This window comes from Entelurus aequoreus, linkage group LG19 (genome assembly GCF_033978785.1).
Source record: "Entelurus aequoreus isolate RoL-2023_Sb linkage group LG19, RoL_Eaeq_v1.1, whole genome shotgun sequence".
NCBI lineage: Eukaryota > Metazoa > Chordata > Actinopteri > Syngnathiformes > Syngnathidae > Entelurus > Entelurus aequoreus.
The window spans coordinates 32,606,386-32,630,436 of NC_084749.1; the positions used below are offsets into that span (position 1 = coordinate 32,606,386).

The following is a 24,051-nucleotide window of genomic DNA, read 5'->3' on the forward strand; positions in this document are numbered from 1 at the left end:
CGATATTGCCATATTTTTGCTGAAAGGATTTAGTAGAGAACATCGACGATAAAGTTCGCAACTTTTGATCGCTGATAAAAAAAGCCTTGCCTGTACCGGAAGTAGCGTGACGTCACAGGCTGAAGGGCTCCTCACATTTCCCCATTGTTTACAATGCAGCGAGAGCGATTCGGACCGAGAAAGCGACGATTACCCCATTAATTTGAGCGAGGATGAAAGATTCGTGGATGAGTAACGTGAAACTGAAGGACTAGAATGCTGTGCAGGACCTATCTTTTTTCGCTCTGACCGTAACTTAGGTACAAGGGTTCATTCGATTCCACACTTTCTCCTATTTCTATTGTGGATCACAGATTTGTATTTTAAACCACCTCGGATACTATATCCTCTTGAAAATGAGAGTCGAGAACGCGAAATGGACATTCACAGTGACTTTTATCTCCACGACAATACATCGGCGAAGCTCTTAAGCTACGGAGCTAACGTGATAGCATCGTGCTTAAATGCAGATAAAAACAAAAGAAATAAACCCCTGACTGGAAGGATAGACAGAAAATCAACAATACTATTAAACCATGGACCTGTAAATACACGGTTAATGCTTTCCAGCTTGGCGAAGCTTAACAATGCTGTTGCTAACGACGCCATTGAAGCTAACTTAGCAACGGGACCTCACAGAGCTATGATAAAAACATTAGCGCTCCACCTACGCCAGCCAACCCTCATCTGCTCATCAACACCCGTGCTCTCCTGCGTTCCAGCGATCGACGGAAGGACGAAGGACTTCACCCGATCATCCGTGCGGTCGGCGGCTAGCGTCGGATAGCGCGTCTGCTATCCAAGTCAAAGTCCTCCTGGTTGTGTTGCTACAGCCAGCCGCTAATACACCGATCCCACCTACAGCTTTCTTCTTTGCAGTCTTCATTGTTCATTAAACAAATTGCAAAAGATTTACCAACACAGATGTCCAGAATACTGTGGAATTTTGAGATAAAAACAGAGCTTTTTTGTATTGGAATCAATGGTGTCCGAATACTTCCGTTTAACTATTGACGTCACACGCATACGTCAACATACATAGACGTTTTCAACCGGAAGTTTAGCGGGAAATTTAAAAGTGCACTTTATAAGTTAACTTGGCCGTATTGGCATGTGTTGCAATGTTAAGATTTCATCATTGATATATTAACTATCAGACTGCGTGGTCGGTAGTAGTGGGTTTCAGTAGGCCTTTAAACACTTGCAAAGTCATTCATCAGGACTGAAACTTGATTGTGATCGCTGTTTTATGTCTATATTTACCACATCTATAAGGTATGTGCAAACTGGCACAGTTACCCATCTCAAGGCTGTGAGAAAAGAGGTGAACGCACTGCAAAGACAGACGATTGAGAAAGGTCCGCCATCCGTGTGCATGTCAACATATTTGGACTGTTAGGGGAAAAAAAAAAACAGACAAATCGTCTATTCAGCAATATCATTTTATAATTTTATGACTGCTGGATGATGTAAGGGTGTTGTGTTGATGACTGTGTTTCTGTTGTTGGTCTGGACTAGGGATGTAACGATAAACGGTATTAATAATAACCGTGGTAAATCTTCCGACAGTTAGTGTTACCGTTTTAAATTAAAATTATCGGAAAAAAGCGTGACTGATAACTGCACTTTGATAAACTCATGAACTGACTTGCGGCAGCTCACTAGCCTAAATGCTAACATGAAAACAAAATACATTGTCTTTCCCTATTTTAAGCTAACATGAAAACCAGAGACATTGTCTTTCCCATTAAAAAACGACACAATTCAATCTGAATTTATACAAACACATTACTGTCGGAGAAACTAAACTATTCAACTGTGCACATTGAAGCTACAAACTTTGCTCTCTTTCCACAGAGTGATCGATCTATACTTAGAAGAAAGCAAGAGGGCTTTTTACCAATGTTCACTGAACAAAGTAGGGAGGCCGCCACATCGACTACCAGGAGTAGTAAATGATAATACATTTTATGTGTTACGCACTTTTAATTTAAATACATTTTACATGCTCTTTAGCACTTATTTGGATCTCAGTACTGTAGATCAAGCCCGAAGTATGTAATGTACCAATTAGTGTTGTGCAGTTTTATACTACATTACTTTTAATTGTATTTTTTATTTGTTGATACAGTCGTTCACTATGACCACATGAATGGTCACAGTGAGTTGGTGATCGGGAGAGTGAGTAAAGAGGATGCAGGCACTTACACCTGTGTGGCAGAAAACCCCGTTGGAACCATCAAGTCTCTGGGCTTTGTCTATGTCAAAGGTAACAGCTCATTGCCATCTCAGCTCACAAGTTGATAACAAACCAGACGTGCCTCATACTTTCCTTGGTCCGTGTCCAGAGCCTCCCATCGTTGATGGCGACCTTCACTCCAATCGCATCGAGCCTCTGGGCGGCAACGCCATCCTGAACTGTGAAGTTCGGGGAGAACCACTACCCACCATCCAGTGGAGCAAAAATGGAATAAACATGCAGATCAACAACCGCATCCGTCAAATGGACAATGGTTCTCTGGCCATATATGGCACTGTGGTAGGAAAACACTTATATATTTTATTTTATAGCAAAGTTCTCGGTCAGTACTGCATTTTGTGTGTGTTTTGATTGAATTTTGCACAGAGCGAAGATGCAGGCAACTACATTTGTGTGGCAACAAATGATGCTGGTATTGTGGAAAGAAGTGTCACACTCACCTTACAGAGTAAGCGGAGTGTGAAAGTGATTTCCATGTTTGTGCCATTAAAATTGTTAATCTGAAGACCAAATCTGAATATTTTTTCAGGCGCCCCCACCATCATAGTTGAGCCTGTAACATCGATGGTGGATGCCGGCACTACAGTGGTGCTCAACTGCCAGGCGGAGGGTGAGCCAATCCCTGTGATAGAATGGTCCAGCCAAGGGCGTCCTCTTTTGGGCAGGGAGCACTTCTCCACTCTGTCCAACGGGTCCCTCAGGATAAAGAGTGTCCAGAAAGAGGACACAGCTGAATATGAATGTGTGGCGAGAAACCTGCTTGGATCCGTTCTGGTTCGGGTTGGGCTCACCGTTCAAGGTAAGTTCTTAAGGAAAGAAATGTCTGACAATCACAAACAGATGACATCAATGTACTTTTAAAATGGTAGTCCATGGGGGCTACTCAGAGTGGGCCGAGTGGGGCCCTTGCAGTCTGACCTGTGGGGTTGGTTCTCAGAAGAGGCAGAGACAATGTAACAATCCTCTGCCGGCCAATGGAGGGCGCCACTGTGCAGGATCAGGTATAGAGACACGCAGTTGTCAAGGGAAGCCTTGTCCAGGTAAAAGAGCTGAACTTCACATGAATAAAACAGAACAAGCACCACTAAAGATTTGTACATTTTTATAGTTGACGGTAACTGGTCCGAGTGGTCTTCATGGGAGGAATGCTCTCGGAGCTGTGGTCAGGGCAACAGAACAAGAGTGCGGACGTGCAGCAACCCGCCAGCTCAGAATGGAGGAAGGCCATGTGAGGGGAGAGCTGTTGAAGTCATCATGTGCAGCGTCCGACCTTGTCCAGGTAATAAATTCATTAAATGTTCGCACTTATCTGTTGAAAAAGAGATGGGCACTTTTCAATCAATTAATCAATCAAAGTTTATTTATACAGCCGTTAATCACAAGTGTCTCGAAGGGCTGCATAAGCCACAATGACCCCCCGTGCAATGGATGTCGAGTGGATCTAGTTAATAGTGTGAGAGTCCAGTCCATAGTGGGGCCAGCAGGGGATCATCTTGAGTGGAGACAAGTCAGCAGCACAGAGACGTCCCCAACTGATGCTCAGATGAGTGGTCCACCCCGGGTCCCGACTTTGAACAGCTAGCGCATCATCTGTGGTCACCTAATAACCTCTCCACGCAGGAGAGAGGAGCAGAGCAGAAAAGAGACGGCAGATCAACTGGTCTAAAATGGGGGTCTATTTAAAGGCTAGCGTATACAAGTGAGTTTTAAGATGGGACTTAAATGCTTCTACTGAAGTAGCATCTCTAACTGTTAACGGGAAAGCATTCCAGAGTATTGGAGCCCGAATAGAAAACGCTCTACAGCCCGCAGTCTGTTTTGTGGCTCTGGGAATCACTAATAAGCCGGAGTTCTTAGAACGCAGATTTCTTGCCGGGACATATAGTACAATACAATCAGCAAGATAGGATTGAGCTAGACCGTTTAGTATTTTATACGTTAGTAGTACAACCTTAAAGCCTTTAAGAATTTGTAAAAATATTTATATATAATTCACCCATCACAATGTAGGACTGTGGGCCAACAAGCTATAGTGTGTACCTATGGTGAGGAACTCACTCTTTATATCAGGGCTCTTCAAATGGCTGACCAGGGAACAAATCAGTTCAGGTCAAAGTTCAGGTCAAAATTTGAGGGACAAACATTTTTGCAGCGAATTCTCAAAAACACTAAAGTGATCCTGTTGTGTAGAGGAACTTTGACCACTGTAAATATATTGGCAAATCTTTGCTAGCAAACATAGAACACTGGGTTATATACTAGTGGTGTTCCTCAAGGTTCCTTCTTAGGTCCTGTCTTAGTCATTATTTGGGCTATTCAACTGGTGGCTTGCGAGTTCAGTTCAAAAAGCTTGTTTCACAGCAAAGTCTTAAAAACCCTAATGCTAGGTTCACACCAACGGCGCTTTGACGGCGCTTTAAAGCGGCATGCAAAGCGGCGTTAAAGCGTAACAAAGCCTGATTAAAGCGTGAGGGTCGTAATGGATCGTGGGAAAGCTCGTAGTGACATGCGGCAAGTTCGCCAAAAATTTTTAAACGGTTTAAAAAAATGTGGCGCTCTGTCAAGGATGGAATAAAGCGCCGAGAGCGTATCAAAGCCTGACAAAGCCTGACAAAGCTCAGCAAAGCTCAGCAAAGCTTGACTCAAAGCGTAGGAAAGCTTAACAGATCTTGGTTCAAAGCGCGGACCCCAGTCTACAACTACAAATAGGAAGTGACTGTGATATTGACTAGTGACATTGAATATAAAAAATAAAAGAAATGCCTTTTATTATTGTCAACTAGCATAAGAAATGAAAGATAGATATTTATTAAGATGACAAAGAAATAAAAGAAATGAAGATATAAAACATAATAAATAATAAATAATAAACATAATATAACGGGAAAAAATAAATGAATATAAAACATAATAAATAATAAATAATAAACATAATATAATGAAAAAAAAGAGAAATTGAAAAAATAAATGAATATAAAACATAATAAATAATAAACATAATATAATGAAAAAAGAAGAGGAATTGAAAAAATAAATGAATATAAAACATAATAAATAATAAATAATATACATAATATAACGGAAAAAAAAGAGAAATTGAAAAAATAAATGAATATAAAACATAATAAATAATAAATAATAAACATAATATAACGAAAAAAGAAGAGAAATTGAAAAAATAAATGAATATAAAACATAATAAATAATAAACATAATATAACGGGGGAAAAAAGAGAAATTGAAAAAACAAATGAATAAAAAACATAATAAATAATAAACATAATATAACGGGGAAAAAAAGAGAAATTGAAAAAATAAATGAATATAAAACATAATAAATAATAAACATAATATAACGAAAAAAGAAGAGAAATTGAAAAAATAAATGAATATAAAACATAATAAATAATAAACATAATATAACGGGGGGAAAAAAGAGAAATTGAAAAAACAAATGAATAAAAAACATAATAAATAATAAACATAATATAATGGGGAAAAAAAGAGAAATTGAAAAAATAAATGAATATAAAACATAATAAATAATAAACATAATATAACGAAAAAAGAAGAGAAATTGAAAAAATAAATGAATATAAAACATAATAAATAATAAATAATAAACATAATATAACGGAAAAAAAAGAGAAATGGAAAAAACAAATGAATATAAAACATAATAAATAAACATAATATAACGGGGAAAAAAAGAGAAATTGAAAAAATAAATGAATATAAAACATAATAAATAATAAACATAATATAATGAAAAAATAAGAGAAATTGAAAAAATAAATGAATATAAAACATAATAAATAATAAATGATAAACATAATATAACGGAAAAAAAGAGGAATTGAAAAAACAAATTAATATAAAAAATGTGTGGAAAACAGTATACTGAGTTTTTCACTTTTTTTTTACTCATTTGTTTATCATATTTCTCTTTTTTATTACATTATGTGTTTTATCCTGTATATAATAAAACAAAAAGAGAAATCAAATAAATAGATAAATCAAAAAAAATGTGGGGAAAACTTAGTATACTGAGTTTTTCACATTTTTTTAAACTTATTTGTTTATCATATTTCTCTTTTTTATTATATTATGTGTGCACACGCAATTTATTCATCAAATTCACAAAATAATAATCACAGCATCTTCCAAATTGCACATAATTACATAACAATATCACATTTCAAAGTCATTATTACAAATTAATGTTCATAATGTTCATGCCACATTAATTCCAATGCACAACAGAGCTTGATAATCGTGTCAGAGCCTGATTTAAAGCGTCAGGATCGCATCAAAGCATAATAAAGTTCAATAAAGCGTAATAAAACGTATCAAAGCGTGATTTAAAGCGGCATCAAATCGTGAGGAACGGTAATTTGTCCCCCCAAAGCGGCAACTAATTCGTATCAGAGCGTATCAAAGCATAACATTACTTCGGAGATCGGGATATTCGTGGAAAAATTGACAAAAATGACGGCGCTTTGCTCGCCGCTTTAAAGCGCGGCAAGCGGCGTTGGTGTGAACCAGGCATAAAGAGCCGTCATAGAGATGATCTTTGACTGGTTTTGTTGCAAAAGGTCCTTAAAAATAGCGTAGCATCCTGTAACTGCCAAAATTGACCAAACCGAATGTCTACTGTAGAGGACGTTGATACTATGGAATATACAAAGACGACTTTTAGTGAAGCGAGATGTCCGGCTCCCCGGTCCTTAGCTGTCTAGAAATGTGCCCCCCAAAAGAATTATTGAACATCCCTGCTTTCTACCATCACAGTGGCAGGTGCCTGGGGGCCTTGGCTACCTTGGAGCCCATGCAGTGAGACCTGTGGAAAAGGTATGCAGACCAGAATCCGGTTGTGTAACAACCCCCCTCCAGCATTTGATGGGTCACCGTGTGAAGGCACAGACACTCAAACACAGGTGTGCAAGGAGCGACCGTGTCCTGGTGAGAAACTCTTTGTTAACTTAGCAATGTTTTTTTTCCAAGTATGTCATTGACTCAACTAACTATATTCGCTAGTGGATGGGAAGTGGTCATCGTGGGTGAGCTGGGGAGCCTGCAGTGTTTCCTGTGCGGGCGGGACGCGACAGAGAACCCGACTATGTGCTAACCCCGCCCCGCAACATGGTGGCAGGCAGTGTGAAGGCAACGACGTGCACATTGACTTCTGTAATAGCGACCCCTGCCCAGGTGAGATCAAAGGGTTATTTATATTATTGTATTAACCAACACAATACAATACGAATTGACCTAGGTGGGACAACAAAGTATATTGTACAGTGTTAGCTCAACTTACGAGCTTTAATTTGCGAGCATACGCATTCACGGTCGGTTGACTTGGTGAAGCAATACTGTATTTGTAACAGGGTTGTGCCATTTGAGCAATCACGAGTTAATACAGTGTTACACGTTGCGGTTTCTGATTTTTCTACACAAGAAACGAACATAAATTTTGATTTGACAGTTGACGTGGGCAACTGCCATCGACACAATCCTGCCCTCCGACGATCGGAATTAAGACAGTTAGTGCGAAGGACAAAAAGGGGACAACCCAATCATAGAAACTAACTAGGGATTTCCGATAATGGCTTTTTGCCGATATTCCGATATTGTCCAACTCTTTAATTACCGATACTGATATCAACCGATACTGATATATACAGTCGTGGAATTAACACATTATGTCTAATTTGGACAACCAGGTATGGTGAAGATAAGGTCCTTTTAAAAAAAATAATGAATGAATAAAACAACAGAAAGTAAAACAATATAAAAACAGTTACATAGAAACTAGTAATTAATGAAAATGAGTAAAATTAACTGTTAAATGTTAGTACTATTAGTGGACCAGCAGCACGCACAATCATGTGTGCTTACGGACTGTATCCCTTGCAGACTGATTATATTGATATATAATGTAGGAACCAGAATATTAATAACAGAAAGAAACAACCCTTTTGTGTGAATGAGTGTAAATGGGGGAGGGAGGTTTTTTGGGTTGGTGCATTAATTGTAAGAGTATCTTGTGTTTTTCATGTTGATTTAATTAAAAAAAAAAAAAAACAACAACAAAAAACGATAATAAAAAAAATGATACTGATAATTTACACAGACATACATATCACTTGTAATCAACTCTGACCTACGTGTTCCGTCACTTAAATACAAAATGTGCATCTGAGTGGAACATAAACAGTGATGTCCTAATTCTTATTCTTGCACAACGAGGAAGCAACCTGGAGAAGACACAAAAGTCTGCTCCACCAGGTAAATGCTGAACAATATCATGACATGATTTCATAAAACTACAGTAGTTGTTTGGAGTAAATAATATTATGTTTTTCCAAAAAATATTTCTTGTATTAAAGTTTGTTTTTCTTTTTAAATGTTATATGTTAAAATTGTGGCGTTTTTGGAGGGCTAAACACGGATTAAATGTATTTCAATGGGAGGGGCTGATTTGAATATCAATCAATCAATCAATCAATCAATGTTTATTTATATAGCCCTAAATCACAAGTGTCTCAAAGGGCTGTACAAGCCACAACAACATCCTCGGTACAGAGCCCAATGAGTGTTTTGAGTCAAGAGCTCGGTTGTGGAACGCAATATGCTCATTATTTGAGGTAGTACTGTACTGCGGTGGTCCCCAACCACCGGTCCGGGGACCGGTACCGGTCCGTGAAGCATTTGCTACCGGGCCGGAGAGAAACATTGAATAATTTATAAAGGACTGCATTTTCTTTGACTTAACTTTGGCCTGTCCCACTAGACCAGGGGTGTCAAACTTGTTTTCATTGAGGGCCACACCGCAGTCATGGCTGCCAATACAGGGCCGCTTGTAAAAGTAAATAATTAATGAATTTGCCTATGGATTTAAATATTTTACTTTTTTTTTTACGTAAAGTGTAAAAAAAATCTGTGGATTTACAGAAAAAAACTGGCAGCTTAGTTGCCAGACTTTTACTGTAAAATGTATGGTGTTATTTTATTATTATTATTTTTACAACACATTACTGCAAATAGAAATACAGTACCGCCGTTTAATTTTATTTTGGCAACTCAGATGCCAGTTTTTTACCAAAATAAAATGTGGTACCATAAAATCATCAACCGTGGATTTAAAAAAACAAACAAACTGACAGCTCAGTCGACAGAATTTTACTGTAAAAAACCAAACATTGGTCGTTTTTTTTTTCAACTTACAGTAATATGCCGTAAAAAACTCCCTAAATTTTACAGTAAAATCTATTGGTCATTTTTATAGTGTACAATTTGATGGATAACTTGCTTCGAAACCATAAATTAAGCATATATTTAAGTATTTATTTGGATTTTGACCATAGAAGTTAGATACTATAATATTTGTTGCAATATTGGACACTATTTTTTTTCCCCTGTCAAACTTGAAAAAAACCTAATTAACCTTTAGTAAGAAAATAAGAAAGTAAAGAAAGAAAATATACAATATTTTATTGACACATATTATTTTCAGGCTTTTGCGGGCCATATAAAATGACGTGGAGGGGCAGATCTGGCCCGCGGGCCTTGAGTTTGACACTTGTGCACTAGACATACCAATGATGTACAATAAAACTGCTAATAGGAAGTTGCCATTTGTTATAACTTTGTGACATGATACAATGCACATTAATGGACATATCAAATATAAATGTATTGTAGCCAAAGACTGAGTTCCATCAGAATTTCATTGCAAAGAAACAAGCCCAGGGCTCCCACTAATTCGGCGTTATAGTGACTTGTATTTTTCACAAGTGGGAAGCCGGTCCCTGAAAATAATGCCTACATTAAACTGGTCCGTGGTGCAAAAAAGGTTGGGGACCAGTGCTGTACTGTATATTGTATTTGTATATAATGTCGAACCCACTTAAGCTTACCCAGTTTGTCGACAACCTGACTGAGCTCTGCAAAGATGGTCCATCATGTACTTACCACTGAAAAAGTGTTTGCTTGTCAGTTCAAGATAACATTTGAGATCCATCCATCCATCCATTTTCTACCGCTTGTCCATTTCGGGGTCACGGGGAGATCCAAAGAGGTCATTTTTAGCCACAAAATCAGTCCGTATATGTTGACACGTGTTGTACTATTGTTTACTTCATCATTATTGCCATGTAAAATGAAGCGGCTCCAAAAAATGACAAAAGGGTAGGAGGGGCAACTGGAGGAAAAAACTGCCACTTACCTTTTAAAACACCAGCGAAAAGGTCCTCTCTTCTTTTACTGTTTTTTTCATCACTCTTTCCACAACTGTCGTGTGTAAGTACTCCGTGAACCAGACAGTAGAACTATTTTATTTACTTATGTTCTCATGATGAACAGAAATGCAGCTACTGTCTATTTACATAACATTAAACTGTGTACACAGTGACTTTCTGTTCAGTACAAAGCACATTTCAAAATAAATGCATGGCAATATTAATCTGGACAGACAAGACCCAATAAAAAAAACATTTTTTTAACTTGCTAGCCTCAAAATGTACAAAAGCTCTGTTGTTACTGTAATTACTGCTGCACATTTGTAAGTAGGGATGGGCACCGAAAACTGGTTCCATAATGGCACCAGTGACAACGTAAGCAATAGTAACCGGATTTAGAAATAAGAAGCTGTTGGTGGGTGCTTAATTTTGTTGCTAAATTCATTTATGTCTTAGCCACCTGCAACAAGTGCCTTGTGGTGATATTGTACAAGTAACGTTTTCTAAGTAATTAAGCGCCCCGACAGTAGCACGTCAACGTTCTTTTTGACGAAATCTGGGGTAACAATTACAAAACAAACATTAAATCTATATTCTTACTTCAAAAGAAAGCGATTAGAATTGTAAATTATGCAGATTATCATGACCATACCAATGCTCTGTTTATTAAATTAAAAACATTAAAACTGCACGATCTTGTTGACCTCAACACTGCTATTGTGACGTACAAAGCTCATAACCACACGCTGCCTGGGTGTCTACAGGAGAGGTTTAAACCCAGAGAGAATCCCTATGACCTCAGAGGTTCAGCTGTCTTCCAGAAAGCTAAGATAAGAACAAGCTTAAAAAGTAGATGTGTTTCTGTCAGGGGGGTTCAACTGTGGAACAGCTTGGATAATTCCTTAAAATGTTCCAGTTCTATTCACACATTTAAAAAACACTTTAAGACCAATGTCTTGAAAAAATATATCACTCTAGAATCAACACAGTAGTTAATACTATGATCAATGTTAATTCAAATACTAAATGTGGGTTATAAATAATAATGGAAGTACAATTGTTTGTATATAGTATATAAATTGGTACAAAGGTTTAACATGTCTACAAGGATATTTCACATGCCTTTACTGTGTATATAATTGAACTGTGTTTATGTTATGTATAATGTGTATTTATAATATGTTGTACAATGGACATTCAATAATTTTCGGAAGTTTATTTTGTACTTGACATTGTTTATAGGGTTAGGCGCAATAAGTGTTCAACTTCAGCCTAAACCCTTTCGGTCTGCAACATTTTCATTTTCAATTTAAGAATGTATAACTGTTTGTTTATTTTGTTGACGATTGACCGAAGAATAATAAACTTGAAAACTTGAAACGTATTACAGCAGCCCTCGTAACACAGCTCGCACCACAGTGTTTGGCTGGCCAGTAACCACAACAACACAGATGTTCCTCATTATGCACCAGTGACGGTCACAACGAGTTAGGTTGCATTCACAAACCCACGGAATTATGAGCATCAATATTAAAAAATTTCCTATTTGCACGTTGCTGCAATGAATATGAATATTTGTTATGGGATTTTATGACATATCTTTTAACCTACAACAGTGTTTAGTTGTCATTTAATTTATATAATTTGAAGTAGGGCTGGGCGATATGGCTTTTTTTTAATATCTCGATATTTTTGGGCCATGTCACGATACACGATATATATCTCGATATTTTGCCTTAGCCTTGAATGAACACTTGATACATATAATCACAGCAGTATGATGATTCTATGTGTCTACATTAAAACATTCTTGTTCACACTGCATTAATATATGCTCATTTTAACTTTCATGCAGAGAGGGAAATCACAACTAAGTCAATTTAACAAAACTCCATTTATTAAACAGTTATTAAGCAGTGGCACAAACATTCATGTCATTTCCAAAACAGAAAGTGCAAGATTGTCAGAGAAATTTTAAAACAAGCTATGAGTGCACTTTTGTGCATGATGTCATTAAGATGACTTATCAAAACAACACTAAATTAAAGTGCACTTTTGGTAGAGAACGCCACTACATAGTTAAAAACAAATAAAGTGCACTTTTGTGCATGATGTCACACAAGATATTTCAAAAACTGTCAAATAAAAATGAGCTGCATAATAGGAAATCAAATTGTTAATGTCCTTCGCTATGTGGTAGGTTCCTGCGGACGTTATCTCCTTCTGTTGTTGATCTTTTTTTCATACGGTGTTGATGTGGAAATTGTTGCTTCTGCATTTTGTTGGTGTGGCACCGAACGGAGATGTTGACATGCGGAGTTTCATGCACTCTTCATTCTCTAGCGGGTGACTTTTCAAATGATGCTACAAATTAGCAGTGGTGCTACTTTTTGTAGCAACGCTTTTGCCGCATACTTGTTCAACATATTCCCGCTTGAAGCCAAACCACCGCCAGACGATGGACCCCGTGCTGTTTTTCTTGGGAATTAATCCTTCCTCCAGTTGTTACCAGATTGGCACCTTCTCTCTCTCGTATTACCACTCGCAATGCACCGTTAGCATCACAGCTAATGTTACCCATGTAGCTACCTCTCTGCCCGGGGAGGGCGTATGACGTTGCACGCGTGACGTGTGTAAGAAGGTGCGCTTGTTTTAAGTCTCTGTGAGAAGGAGAGACAAGAAAGAGTGGGAAACGCATGCAGTGTAATGCCCGCAGCTAAAAGCAACTGTGTGAGAACGTATACTCGAATATCACGATATAGTCATTTTCTATATCGCACAGAGACAAACCCGCGATATATCGAGTATATCGATATATCACCAAGCCCTAATTCCACTGTATTTTACTTTATTCCTGTGGTTTGAATATTACTTATTCCATCAGTCAGCGGAAACTGGGGTCCATGGAGCAGCTGGGGCAGCTGCAGCAAGACATGCAACGGAGGGCAGATGAGACGCTACAGGACATGTGACAATCCGACACCGGCCAATGGCGGCCGAGCGTGTGCAGGCTCGGATGCACAGATACAGAGATGCAACACGGCCACATGCCCTGGTGCGTGTTTGTACTGAAACACGCTCAAAACACACAAACAAACATATTTCCGTCTCATTTCAGTTGATGGTAACTGGGGATCGTGGCAGCCGTGGGGAGAATGCTCTGCTTCGTGTGGAGGTGGAGAGAAAACCCGCATGCGACTTTGTAATTACCCGTCGCCAAGCTACGGTGGTCGTCTGTGCCCGGGAGACACCTCCCAGCTTTCCAGGTGTAACATTGAGGCCTGTCCAGGTAAGGCGATTAAGGAGATGCAATGTGTCTTGCTGCAACAATCTTGAATATTCTATCTTTATCAGGCGGGCCCCAAATGGCACGAGGTAGCATTGCGGGAAACATCAACGATATCGAGTTTGGCATCGCCATACTGAACGCCACCGTCACAGACACAATATCTGGCGGAAGATTCATCAAAGCGTCTATTTCAAACATCCCGCGATCGTTAGGTGAGTTCCATACACAATCATGTCATGACACAGGACATACCAATTGGAATGTGTCTGTCCTCCGGCTTTTATCAAGGGCCTGCGATGAGGAAGCTCATCTCCATCCTGAATCCGATCTACTGGACCACTGCACAGGAAGTAGGAGAGGCCGTCAACGGGTACACGCTCACAGGCGGCGTCTTCAGGAGAGAAACGCAGGTGGAATTTGCCACAGGTACGTACTACCAATGGTAAATGGGTTATACTTGTATAGCGCTTTTCTACCTTTAAGGTACTCAAAGTGCTGTGACACTATTTCCACATTCACACACACATTCACACACTGATGGCGGGAGCTGCCATGCAAGGCGCTAACCTTGACCCATCAGGAGCAAGGGTGAAGTGTCTTGCTCAAGGACACAACGGACATGACTAGGTTGGTAGAAGTTGGGGATCGAACCAGGAACCTTCAGGTTGCTGGCACGGCCACTTTCCCAACCGCGCCACGCCGTGGACCTCCTATTACTCACATACATATGTTTATGTGTGTATTGTGCTGAATGGGCCTGATCTATGACGATAACAAGCGCTAAATAGCGTGTGCAAACTCTAAAATTAGGTGTACTATTAGTGGGCGGTCTAAGACTGTGTGTACAATTAAAAACAAGTGAAGCCAAAATGGTGCAGACCACCCTATTTAGATAAGGTTTATGCGTGTAGGCTGGCTGTCACCTTGGAGATGACATCATATGGTCCAACTTGTGGCTTTTTGTCATGTTGTTGACATGCAGCACACTAATATTTGCTACATTTTCTGGTCTACATTGAAGCACAATCTACCACAACATAACCTACTTCCAGTATGCTGAAAGTGGGCCTCAGGGAGGCGCCGCGATGTTGTAATGGTCTGGAATGATCCAGGGGCAAGAAAATGCATGTTGCCAGAGGTTTTTTCATATAGAACACATATTAGAATAGTATATGTCCTATATGAAAAAATTAGCACCAATTTAAAAAAAAAACGATTCAATTGAATTATTTTAGCCTCTTAAGTTATCCAGTAGCTATAAAATTATAAAATGTCATTACTAAATAGACGACTGTGGAAGTCGCTTCCTAGCAGCTCCACTGTAGACACGGCACAAGAGCCAAGCGTGCAGGTTTAACAAAGTTTTTAACAAGATTTTTCCAAATGTCTTTCGGTATGTCGTGACGTTGCCGTCACTCCCAATCCTCTCTCCTCCTCTGCTCCCGGCTGCTTACTGTTAAAGACAACAGATGATTAGATTAACGAACCACGAACCACCTGTGAAATCTAATCACCTGCCAGCTGTGTCTCGCCGTCCCACACATGCCCCACCCCTAGCTGATGGTGCTCCACCCTCGACACCATTGCCAGAGGCGGTGACCTTTGCTCCTGCAGGGCGCTGACGCACTTCCCTCCACAACGACATGTGTAATATTTTTATTTCTGTCAGTAAAAATATGTTGACACGCACACAGACAGAATATCCTCCCCCCATCGTCTGTCTATGCAGCGCGATCCACTTCTTTCTCACAGCCATATGTGCATAACTTTGCCAGTTTGCACAAACATTTCAGAAGTGCTAAATATAGACGCAAAACAGTGGCCACAGAACAGTCTCAGTCTTGATAAATCCCATTTCGAGTGCTAAATTATTATATTTGCATCTCCTTCCAGTATTGTGGGCGTTCTGATAATCAACATATAGTCTGCATATTCAGTATATATAGACACACGCTAAATAAATTGCGCTCCCTGTTTTGCTCATTTAAGAGACGTAATCCTCTGCACTCAGTCGATGTAATTTTTGCACGTTTTAAAACACGCAAACCTTCAGTGGATCAGGCCCTATGTTGATATTGCATATCATGAAAAGGTTCTGTTGGAGGGCTGCAATGTCAATACTATGAGTGACGGCGGGGCTTACTGTGATACTAGGTGAGATTCTGAGGATGACCCACATTGCCCGTGGCCTTGACTCAGACGGCGCGTTGTTGCTGGACATCGCGGTGAACGGCCATATCTTGCAGCTGCCTTCACATGTGGACATCAGCATCAAGGTACATCCATGAAGAGACTGTCCTTGGGTATATGACAATGAGCGACTCTTCGCAAACGACATAAACACCTCTCCTGTCAGGACTACACGGAGGACTACATCCAAACAGGTCCGGGCCAAATCTACGCTTTGTCTACTCGAATGTTCAGCATCGACAGGGAGAGCGTTCCTTACTCCTGGAATCACACCATCTTCTACGACGTGTCCAAGGGTAAAATGCCCTACCTGGTCGAGACGCTTCATGCGACGGCCGTCAACGCTCGGTACCACCCCTTGGAGGAAGTGCTGGAGTACGACATCCAAGCTAGTATCAGCAAGGGTAAGTAAACTAACCTACCGTATTTTCCGGACTATAAGGCGCACTTTTCTCAAAACCCGACAGTGCGTCTAATAACCCGGTGCGCCTAATGTACGAAATAATTCTGGTTTTACTCACCGACCTCGAAGCTATTTTATTTGGTACATGGTGTAATGATAAGTGTGACCAGTAGATGGCAGTCAAACATAAGAGATACGTGGTAAGAGGTATGATGGCAATATCACTCAAGTAAACAACACCAACATTTTATATGTTCCATTGAAAATATAGAACATTACACACGGCGCTCAAAAAGCTATCAAAATGTTTTAGTACGACTTTGGTAAGCTATTAAGCCGCACCGCTTGGTGGATTGTCGGCCCATTAAACATACAAGTATTATTATGCTGTGTGTATAAGGTAAGACATATTATCTGGCGTTTTGTTTCGCAATATTATGCAAAAGCAACTTTTCTTACCGTCTGGTACCTGCTGATGTTTATTTGAGAGCTTCATAAATTCAGAAAAATTGCGCACTTCCGCCTTTGTAGTCTGTACCGACAAAGTAGTCGATAAGCTTCTTCTTTTTCTCTATCTTCTTGTTATGGGGCATTCATCCTCCGCTGTTGCCATTTCCAATATAAAGTAGTGTAAAGTTCTTACTTATATCTGTCAGTAAACTCGCCATGAAATCGCTAAAACATACCGGTATAGTGAGTTTACATTATTCACCCAAGGAACTTTAGTTATTAGAGTTCCGGTCAGACGTTTTTTCACGGGACACATTTCCGTCCTTGTTGTTGTTTCCGCATAAAGTCTGAATGTCATTAAAACAGTTAGCTCCATCTTTTGACACTTCGTCCACTCCCGTCCTGGCACGCTACACCGCTACAACAAAGATGACGGGGAGAAGACGCTGCCGAAAGTGAGCCACGTAAATAAGACCGCCCACAAAACGGCGCATCTGGAAGCGATTGTCAGAAAGCGGCTTGAAGATGATCTGTAAAACATAATGTCAGGTTCAAACACTGATAACATCTATTAAACAAGACAAGAAGCAAGAAATTAAACAGAGACAGAATTAAATTTGGCTCAATTGAGGAGAGACTTCTGGACTGTACTCTTTAACAGTCTCACCACGCTCTGACGAAAGATTGTACGCCTCCTCTTTTATTTGGACTTTCCCTGATTACATGGCAACAGCTGTTTCTAAGGGAGGGGGGTCGTAAACAGCCATCGCCTTTCATTACAAACCGATCAAAGAAAAGGTCGTAAAACAGTTCAAAGAAAAGGTGCCTGGAGGGGAGTCAGGTCTTTCTTCCTCTTTGCTTTGTAGTTCTCGGGTCAAGACAATATATTTCTGTGGATTACAATACATCAAAGAAACTGAACACCTTCGTGTCGCTTCCCATCCTACACAGTAGAGTTTTACAAGCCTTTTGTTTGGTAGGATCAAAGACAGCTTTTGTCTGCTCGCCGGGAACTCATGGCAACACAAAGTTTTGTGATAACTCAGATACAATTATTCTGACACATAATCTATGCAACATTTTGACCAAAGAACCACCATTACATGTTATGTAAACCACAAGGAAGTGTTTTCAATTTAGAAAAAAAAAAAAATACTCTTTTAATGCGCCCTATAATCCGGTGCGCCTTTTATATGAAAAAAGATCGAAAATAGACCATTCATCCGCAGTGCGCTTTATAATCCGGTGCGCCCTATTGTCCGGAAAATATGGTAACCTAGTATCACACTGGGTTCTCACCTTGACCTGTTTCACTGACATCTCATTTCTGCCCGTCAAAGGTAATAATTGCACATTCATCATTTCAGGTGATCGCAGCAACCAGTGTCCTAATGGGTTCACTTTGGTCCCCGCAGGGCCGTACTGTGCAGGTGCGTGTGGAATTATTTATCTAGGATTCCATTGTCACTAAAGACATTAAGTACCATGCAAAGCTTCCTTGCTTTTATTGTTTATGCACCACAGATGAGAATGAGTGTGAGGTCGGGAGCCCCTGTTCTCACGCGTGCCACAACGCCATGGGCACCTACTACTGCTCTTGTCCCCGTGGCCTCACCATATCAGCTGACGGCAGGACGTGTCAAGGTATACCGCACTCACACATTTACAGTAAGTTAGGGCGTTGTCGTGACAGCGTGAGTCACCCAAGCATTTCCCCCACACCAGATATTGATGAGTGTTCACTGGGGGCGAACGTGTGTCATGACGGACAGGACTGCGAGAACACTATTGGATCGTACCGCTGCCTGATGCGCTGTGGCCGCGGTTTCAGGAGAACAGACGATGGCCTGAGTTGCACAGGTATGAAAACATTTAATAAGGAATTGTTTCAAGTGTGGAATGGTAGTGGCGTCCTAAGTTTCCACAACTCTCATCGTTTGTTGCTAAGATATAAACGAGTGCCGGGAGTCCAATCCTTGCAATCAACACTGCCTCAACACTATTGGAAGTTATCGCTGCACCTGTGAGCCTGGCTTTCAACTCAGGAACCGACGCTGTGTTGGTGAGTAACCTCCTAATGCCTGCTTCACACCAACGGCGCTTGCCGCGCTTTAAATCGGCGAGCAAAGCGCTGTCATTTTTGTCAATTTTTCCACGAATATCCCGATCTCCGAAGTAATGTTATGCTTTGATATGCTCTAATACGCTCTGATACCCTCGGATACGAATTAGTTGCCGCTTTGTTACCGTTCCTCACGCTTTGATCCCGCTTTGATAAGCTTTAAATCACGATTTGATACGTTTTATTACGCTTTATTGAACATTATTACGCTTTGATAAGATCCTGACGCTTTAAATCAGGCTCTGACACGATTATCAAGCTCTGTTGTGCATTGTTACAACAAAAACAACAAAAAAATGTGGAAAAACTCAGTATACTGTTTTCCACACATTTTTATATTCATTTATTTTTTCACTTTCTCTTTTTTTTCCGTTATATTATGTTTTATATCCTTATTTATATTATTTTTGTCATCTTAATAAATATCTATCTTTTATTTATTAAGCTAGTTGAAAATAATCAAAGGCAATTATCCACACATTTTTTATATTAATTTCTTTTTTCAATTTCTCTTTTTTTCCCGTTATATTATGTTTTATATCTTCATTTCTATTATTTTTGTCATCTTAATAAATATCTATCTTTTATTTATTATGCTAGTTGAAAATATTCAAAGGCAATTATCCAGACATTTTTTATATTCATTTCTTTTTTCAATTTCTCTTTTTTTTCGTTATATTATGTTTTATATCTTCATTTCTATTATTTTTGTCATCTTAATAAATATCTATCTTTTATTTATTATGCTAGTTGAAAATAATCAAAGGCAATTGTCCACACATTTTTTATATTCATTTATTTTTTCAATTTGTCTTTTTTTTCCCGTTATATTATGTTTTATATCTTCATTTCTATTATTTTTGTCATCTTAATAAATATCTATCTTTTATTTATTATGCTAGTTGAAAATATTCAAAGGCAATTATCCACACATTTTTTATATTCATTTCTTTTTTCAATTTCTCTTTTTTTCCCATTATATTATGTTTTATATCTTCATTTCTATTATTTTTGTCATCTTAATAGATATCTATCTTTTATTTATTATGCTAGTTGAAAATAATCAAAGGCAATTATCCACACATTTTTTATATTCATTTCTTTTTTCAATTCCTCTTTTTTTTTCGTTATATTATGTTTTATATCTTCATTTCTATTATTTTTGTCATCTTAATAAATATCTATCTTTTATTTATTATGCTAGTTGAAAATATTCAAAGGCAATTATCCACACATTTTTTATATTCATTTCTTTTTTCAATTTCTCTTTTTTTTCGTTATATTATGTTTTATATCTTCATTTCTATTATTTTTGTCATCTTAATAAATATCTATCTTTTATTTATTATGCTAGTTGAAAATAATCAAAGGCAATTGTCCACACATTTTTTATATTCATTTCTTTTTTCAATTTCTCTTTTTTTCCCATTATATTATGTTTTATATCTTCATTTCTATTATTTTTGTCATCTTAATAGATATCTATCTTTTATTTATTATGCTAGTTGAAAATAATCAAAGGCAATTATCCACACATTTTTTATATTCATTTCTTTTTTCAATTTCTCTTTTTTTTTCGTAATATTATGTTTTATATCTTCATTTCTATTATTTTTGTCATCTTAATAAATATCTGTCTTTTATTTATTATGCTAGTTGAAAATATTCAAAGGCAATTATCCACACATTTTTTATATTCTTTTTTTTTTTATTTCTCTTTTTTTTCCGTTATATTATGTTTTATATCTTCATTTCTATTATTTTTGTCATCTTAATAAATATCTATCTTTTATTTATTATGCTAGTTGAAAATATTCAAAGGCATTTCTTTTAAACGTAACATATTCTCTTTATTATTAACATTTTCAGAAAGAAAAATTACAGACAGTATTGTCAAACTACAACATCAAACAGCAATATAAAAAAGTATAAAAAAAGGCAATGATGCAAATGAGAATGAACTTGTAATCCTGTGTTGGTTTTTTTAAAGTGTTATATTTTCAACACGCTTCACAGGAGATGATGACACAGTGTTTATCCCTGCAGTGGTGATGGCGGGGTGTCGATAAAGTCACTGAGGTTTCCTACGCTTTTAGTCAAGTTTTGCTGAGCTTTGTATGCTTTTTCACGCTTTGATAAGCTCTCGGCGCTTTATTCCATTCTTGACAGAGCGCATAATTTTTTTAAACCGTTTAAAAAATTTTGGCGAACTTGCCGCATGTCCCGCTTCACTACAAGCTTTCCCTCGATCCATTAGGTTCTCACGCTTTAATCAGGGGTTGTTACGCATTAACGCCGCTTTGCATGCCGCTTTAAAGCGCCGTCAAAGCGCCGTTGGTGTGAACCTAGCATAAAAAGCCTACTTAGCCTGCACCCAAACATAATAAGAAAGTTTTTCAGGAATGCTACTGCACGCTAGTCTTAAATTATCATCATAGTCATCAGTCATAGTCTTCTTAAATAGGATGACAGGATACCTGGACTAATCACCCGTCAATCACAGGATTGACACGCCTGCCTTCTCTGGTTTTTTTGTATGTATTTCGTATTTTTTGCTCACTTTTTATCTTCAACCATCCCGTCCCCCAGTGAGATTTGAGGAGCAACCATTAATTAAACAGTCCTGCAGCGGGTTTACTTGTGCAAAACTTTTAATAAGCACACAGGGTTGCTCTTTTTTCTTGTACTTTAGTGAAGTCCTTTACAAAAGGCAAACATTGTAGTCTATAGGCTATTAGGAACTAGTAGCTACACAACAACTAAGCAAACAATAGCACACAAACAAGATGTACGTAATACGTGTCCTTAATTGAACAATATTGCAGTCTAAAACATGACATGTCAACATAAACAAGTATCAAATAATTATAGTATAGCATATTACTTACATACAAACACTCTTAGGGCAGAAGCATATTAGAAAGTATTCAGTAACAAACGTGTCTGCATCATTCAACTTGAGTACGGATAGGTAATTTTCATATTTGAATCAATACAGATTCAAATATATACATACAGTACCTATTTCCGGTACTTCCGTGTGTTTTTGTGTTAATGTTAATTTGTTTGATATAATCATTTTTTGTATTTAACAATTAACAACGAGCTGATAATGATTAACAGCTTTTTACACTTTTTGTATATAGTGCACTTTGCATGCAGTTGCAATTTCAAGACACAAGATGGCAGTAGGTTATGGGCTACGGTGCATTGCCTACTCAGGGAATAGTCTTTGCCATTAAGCTGAATTAACTTTTTTGTTGAACCATAAAAACTGTTTACACTGTAAGCATTGCAGTTATTATGCACCTGCTGTTTGATTGTAATGTGCTTCTTAGCTGTAAATTTCCTTAACAAATATGGAGGTGCGAAAAAGCAATGTAAAATCGCTAATCACTTGCATGGCAAATCCAATATAAATTAGCATCGAGCTTGCGCATTTTGATAAGTGGAGCTTTAGTGTACGTTTAAGTGTTTCCTAACATAGGCATACTTGCTTTGTTGGCATGGGAAATTGTAACATTACCTAGAGGCAGTCCGATTGAGTCTGCTTTGACTGCTGCTTGGTGCTTGTTTGCCCGCCAAAGTTATCGAAATATGTCGCTGTTTGATTTTACGTGAATCGATACCCGGAATTTGATCAGTGCCTATAAAATTACCGAATTCGGTACCAATCCCTAGTCATGTAATTAACTTACCACTTCACTTTAACTTAAAGACAACATAAATCCATTTCAGACAGTTAACAGTAAATTGTTTAGTATTTTTATACCTACCATTATTCTATTGTTGATTAATTTCACTTGATTTAAATATTTTCTAACATTCCACACTACAAAATAATAAAGAATGCAGGATTCTTGCTAATATTGTATCAGATTAATATCGGTCAGTACTCAAGCGTCCAATATCGGTATCATATGGAAGTGAAAAAGTTGTATATAGTAGTTCAGATTAATGATTCTGATGAATCACACGTTTCAGTTTTTTCCCAGAACTGATGTATTTTTCTCCGCAGACATAAATGAATGCAGACAGAGGGTTTGTCGTTCCGACCAGCAGTGTAAAAACACCCGTGGCGGTTACAGCTGTATCGACCTGTGCTCCGCTGGCATGACCAAGGGTGCCAACGGGACGTGTGTAGGTCGGTGTCTAGTGATCTTTGTGTAGCAGTAAGTAGTTTGTGTTGCATTACGACAGTGTGACTCACAGCACACTCTGTCATAGACATGGACGAGTGCAGAGACGGCACCCATCAGTGCAGATATAACCAGATCTGTGAAAACACCAGAGGTAGTTACCACTGCACCTGTCCACGTGGCTACAGATCTCAGGGACTGGGTCGACCTTGTTTGGGTACGTACGCACACACTTGTATACAATTTTATTCAAGTCACTTTTCAGCAACATTCTAAAAGCTTTGCTTATGAGCAGCTAATAACTTGTGCAAATAGTCTGGGCTCAAAAATGTGAATAACCTCAATACTTCCTTATCTGTGCTGCTTTTGAACTTTTGACTGTATATGTGCCTGCAAACTCACTCCTGTAAGAACACAACATGATATTGCTGTCTGCCGTGTAACGTAGTTCAGAAAGCACTGCTTGCTTACACACTGCCCACTAACCCTTTAGAGATGCAATGAATGTAATTAAATCGATTAATTTTTAATAGAAAAAAGATTTGATTTGTATTTTGTTGCTTCGATGATTCCTTTAATGAGTTGATTAATTAAAACAATTAAAACCAGACCGCAACCTAAAATACGCAAACATTGTTTCCGCGAGAGTGCTCATTTGGGGGATTTGGGTTGTGCTGCTCTCACGGTGTGCAGTGAGGCATGTTTAGCTATTCCTTGTCCTGCAGGGATGATACTGGTAAGAACTGTACTTTATTTGTCGCCATGGCGGCGAGGATTAGTGATTTAGAGGTAGCTAAAACTCTGCCGACTGCGGATGGACGTTAGCCGCTAGCTAGTCAGTAGATTCAAGCTGGCAATATTTATAGCGCCAACTCTATTGTTAGTTTTAAAGCCCAAATATGTCCACTCTCCCTTGTCTGTC

The 24,051-nt window shown here is 38.4% G+C and overlaps 1 protein-coding gene across 3 annotated transcripts in view; it reads left to right on the forward strand.

Moving 5' to 3' along the window:
• Nucleotides 1–24,051, forward strand: part of hmcn1 (hemicentin 1) — a 265,771-nt gene that overhangs the window by 219,959 nt on the left and 21,761 nt on the right. For all 3 annotated transcript variants that reach the window (XM_062028319.1, XM_062028320.1, XM_062028318.1), the window contains exons 84-103: nt 2,171–2,308; nt 2,388–2,578; nt 2,666–2,747; nt 2,829–3,098; nt 3,169–3,339; nt 3,408–3,578; nt 7,091–7,261; nt 7,337–7,507; nt 13,421–13,591; nt 13,655–13,825; nt 13,891–14,037; nt 14,114–14,251; nt 15,980–16,101; nt 16,182–16,419; nt 18,236–18,298; nt 18,393–18,512; nt 18,594–18,728; nt 18,817–18,930; nt 23,009–23,134; nt 23,218–23,346. In XM_062028319.1, coding sequence (XP_061884303.1) covers nt 2,171–2,308; nt 2,388–2,578; nt 2,666–2,747; nt 2,829–3,098; nt 3,169–3,339; nt 3,408–3,578; nt 7,091–7,261; nt 7,337–7,507; nt 13,421–13,591; nt 13,655–13,825; nt 13,891–14,037; nt 14,114–14,251; nt 15,980–16,101; nt 16,182–16,419; nt 18,236–18,298; nt 18,393–18,512; nt 18,594–18,728; nt 18,817–18,930; nt 23,009–23,134; nt 23,218–23,346 — 3,039 coding nt within the window. The remainder of the gene's footprint in view (nt 1–2,170; nt 2,309–2,387; nt 2,579–2,665; nt 2,748–2,828; nt 3,099–3,168; nt 3,340–3,407; nt 3,579–7,090; nt 7,262–7,336; nt 7,508–13,420; nt 13,592–13,654; nt 13,826–13,890; nt 14,038–14,113; nt 14,252–15,979; nt 16,102–16,181; nt 16,420–18,235; nt 18,299–18,392; nt 18,513–18,593; nt 18,729–18,816; nt 18,931–23,008; nt 23,135–23,217; nt 23,347–24,051) is intronic.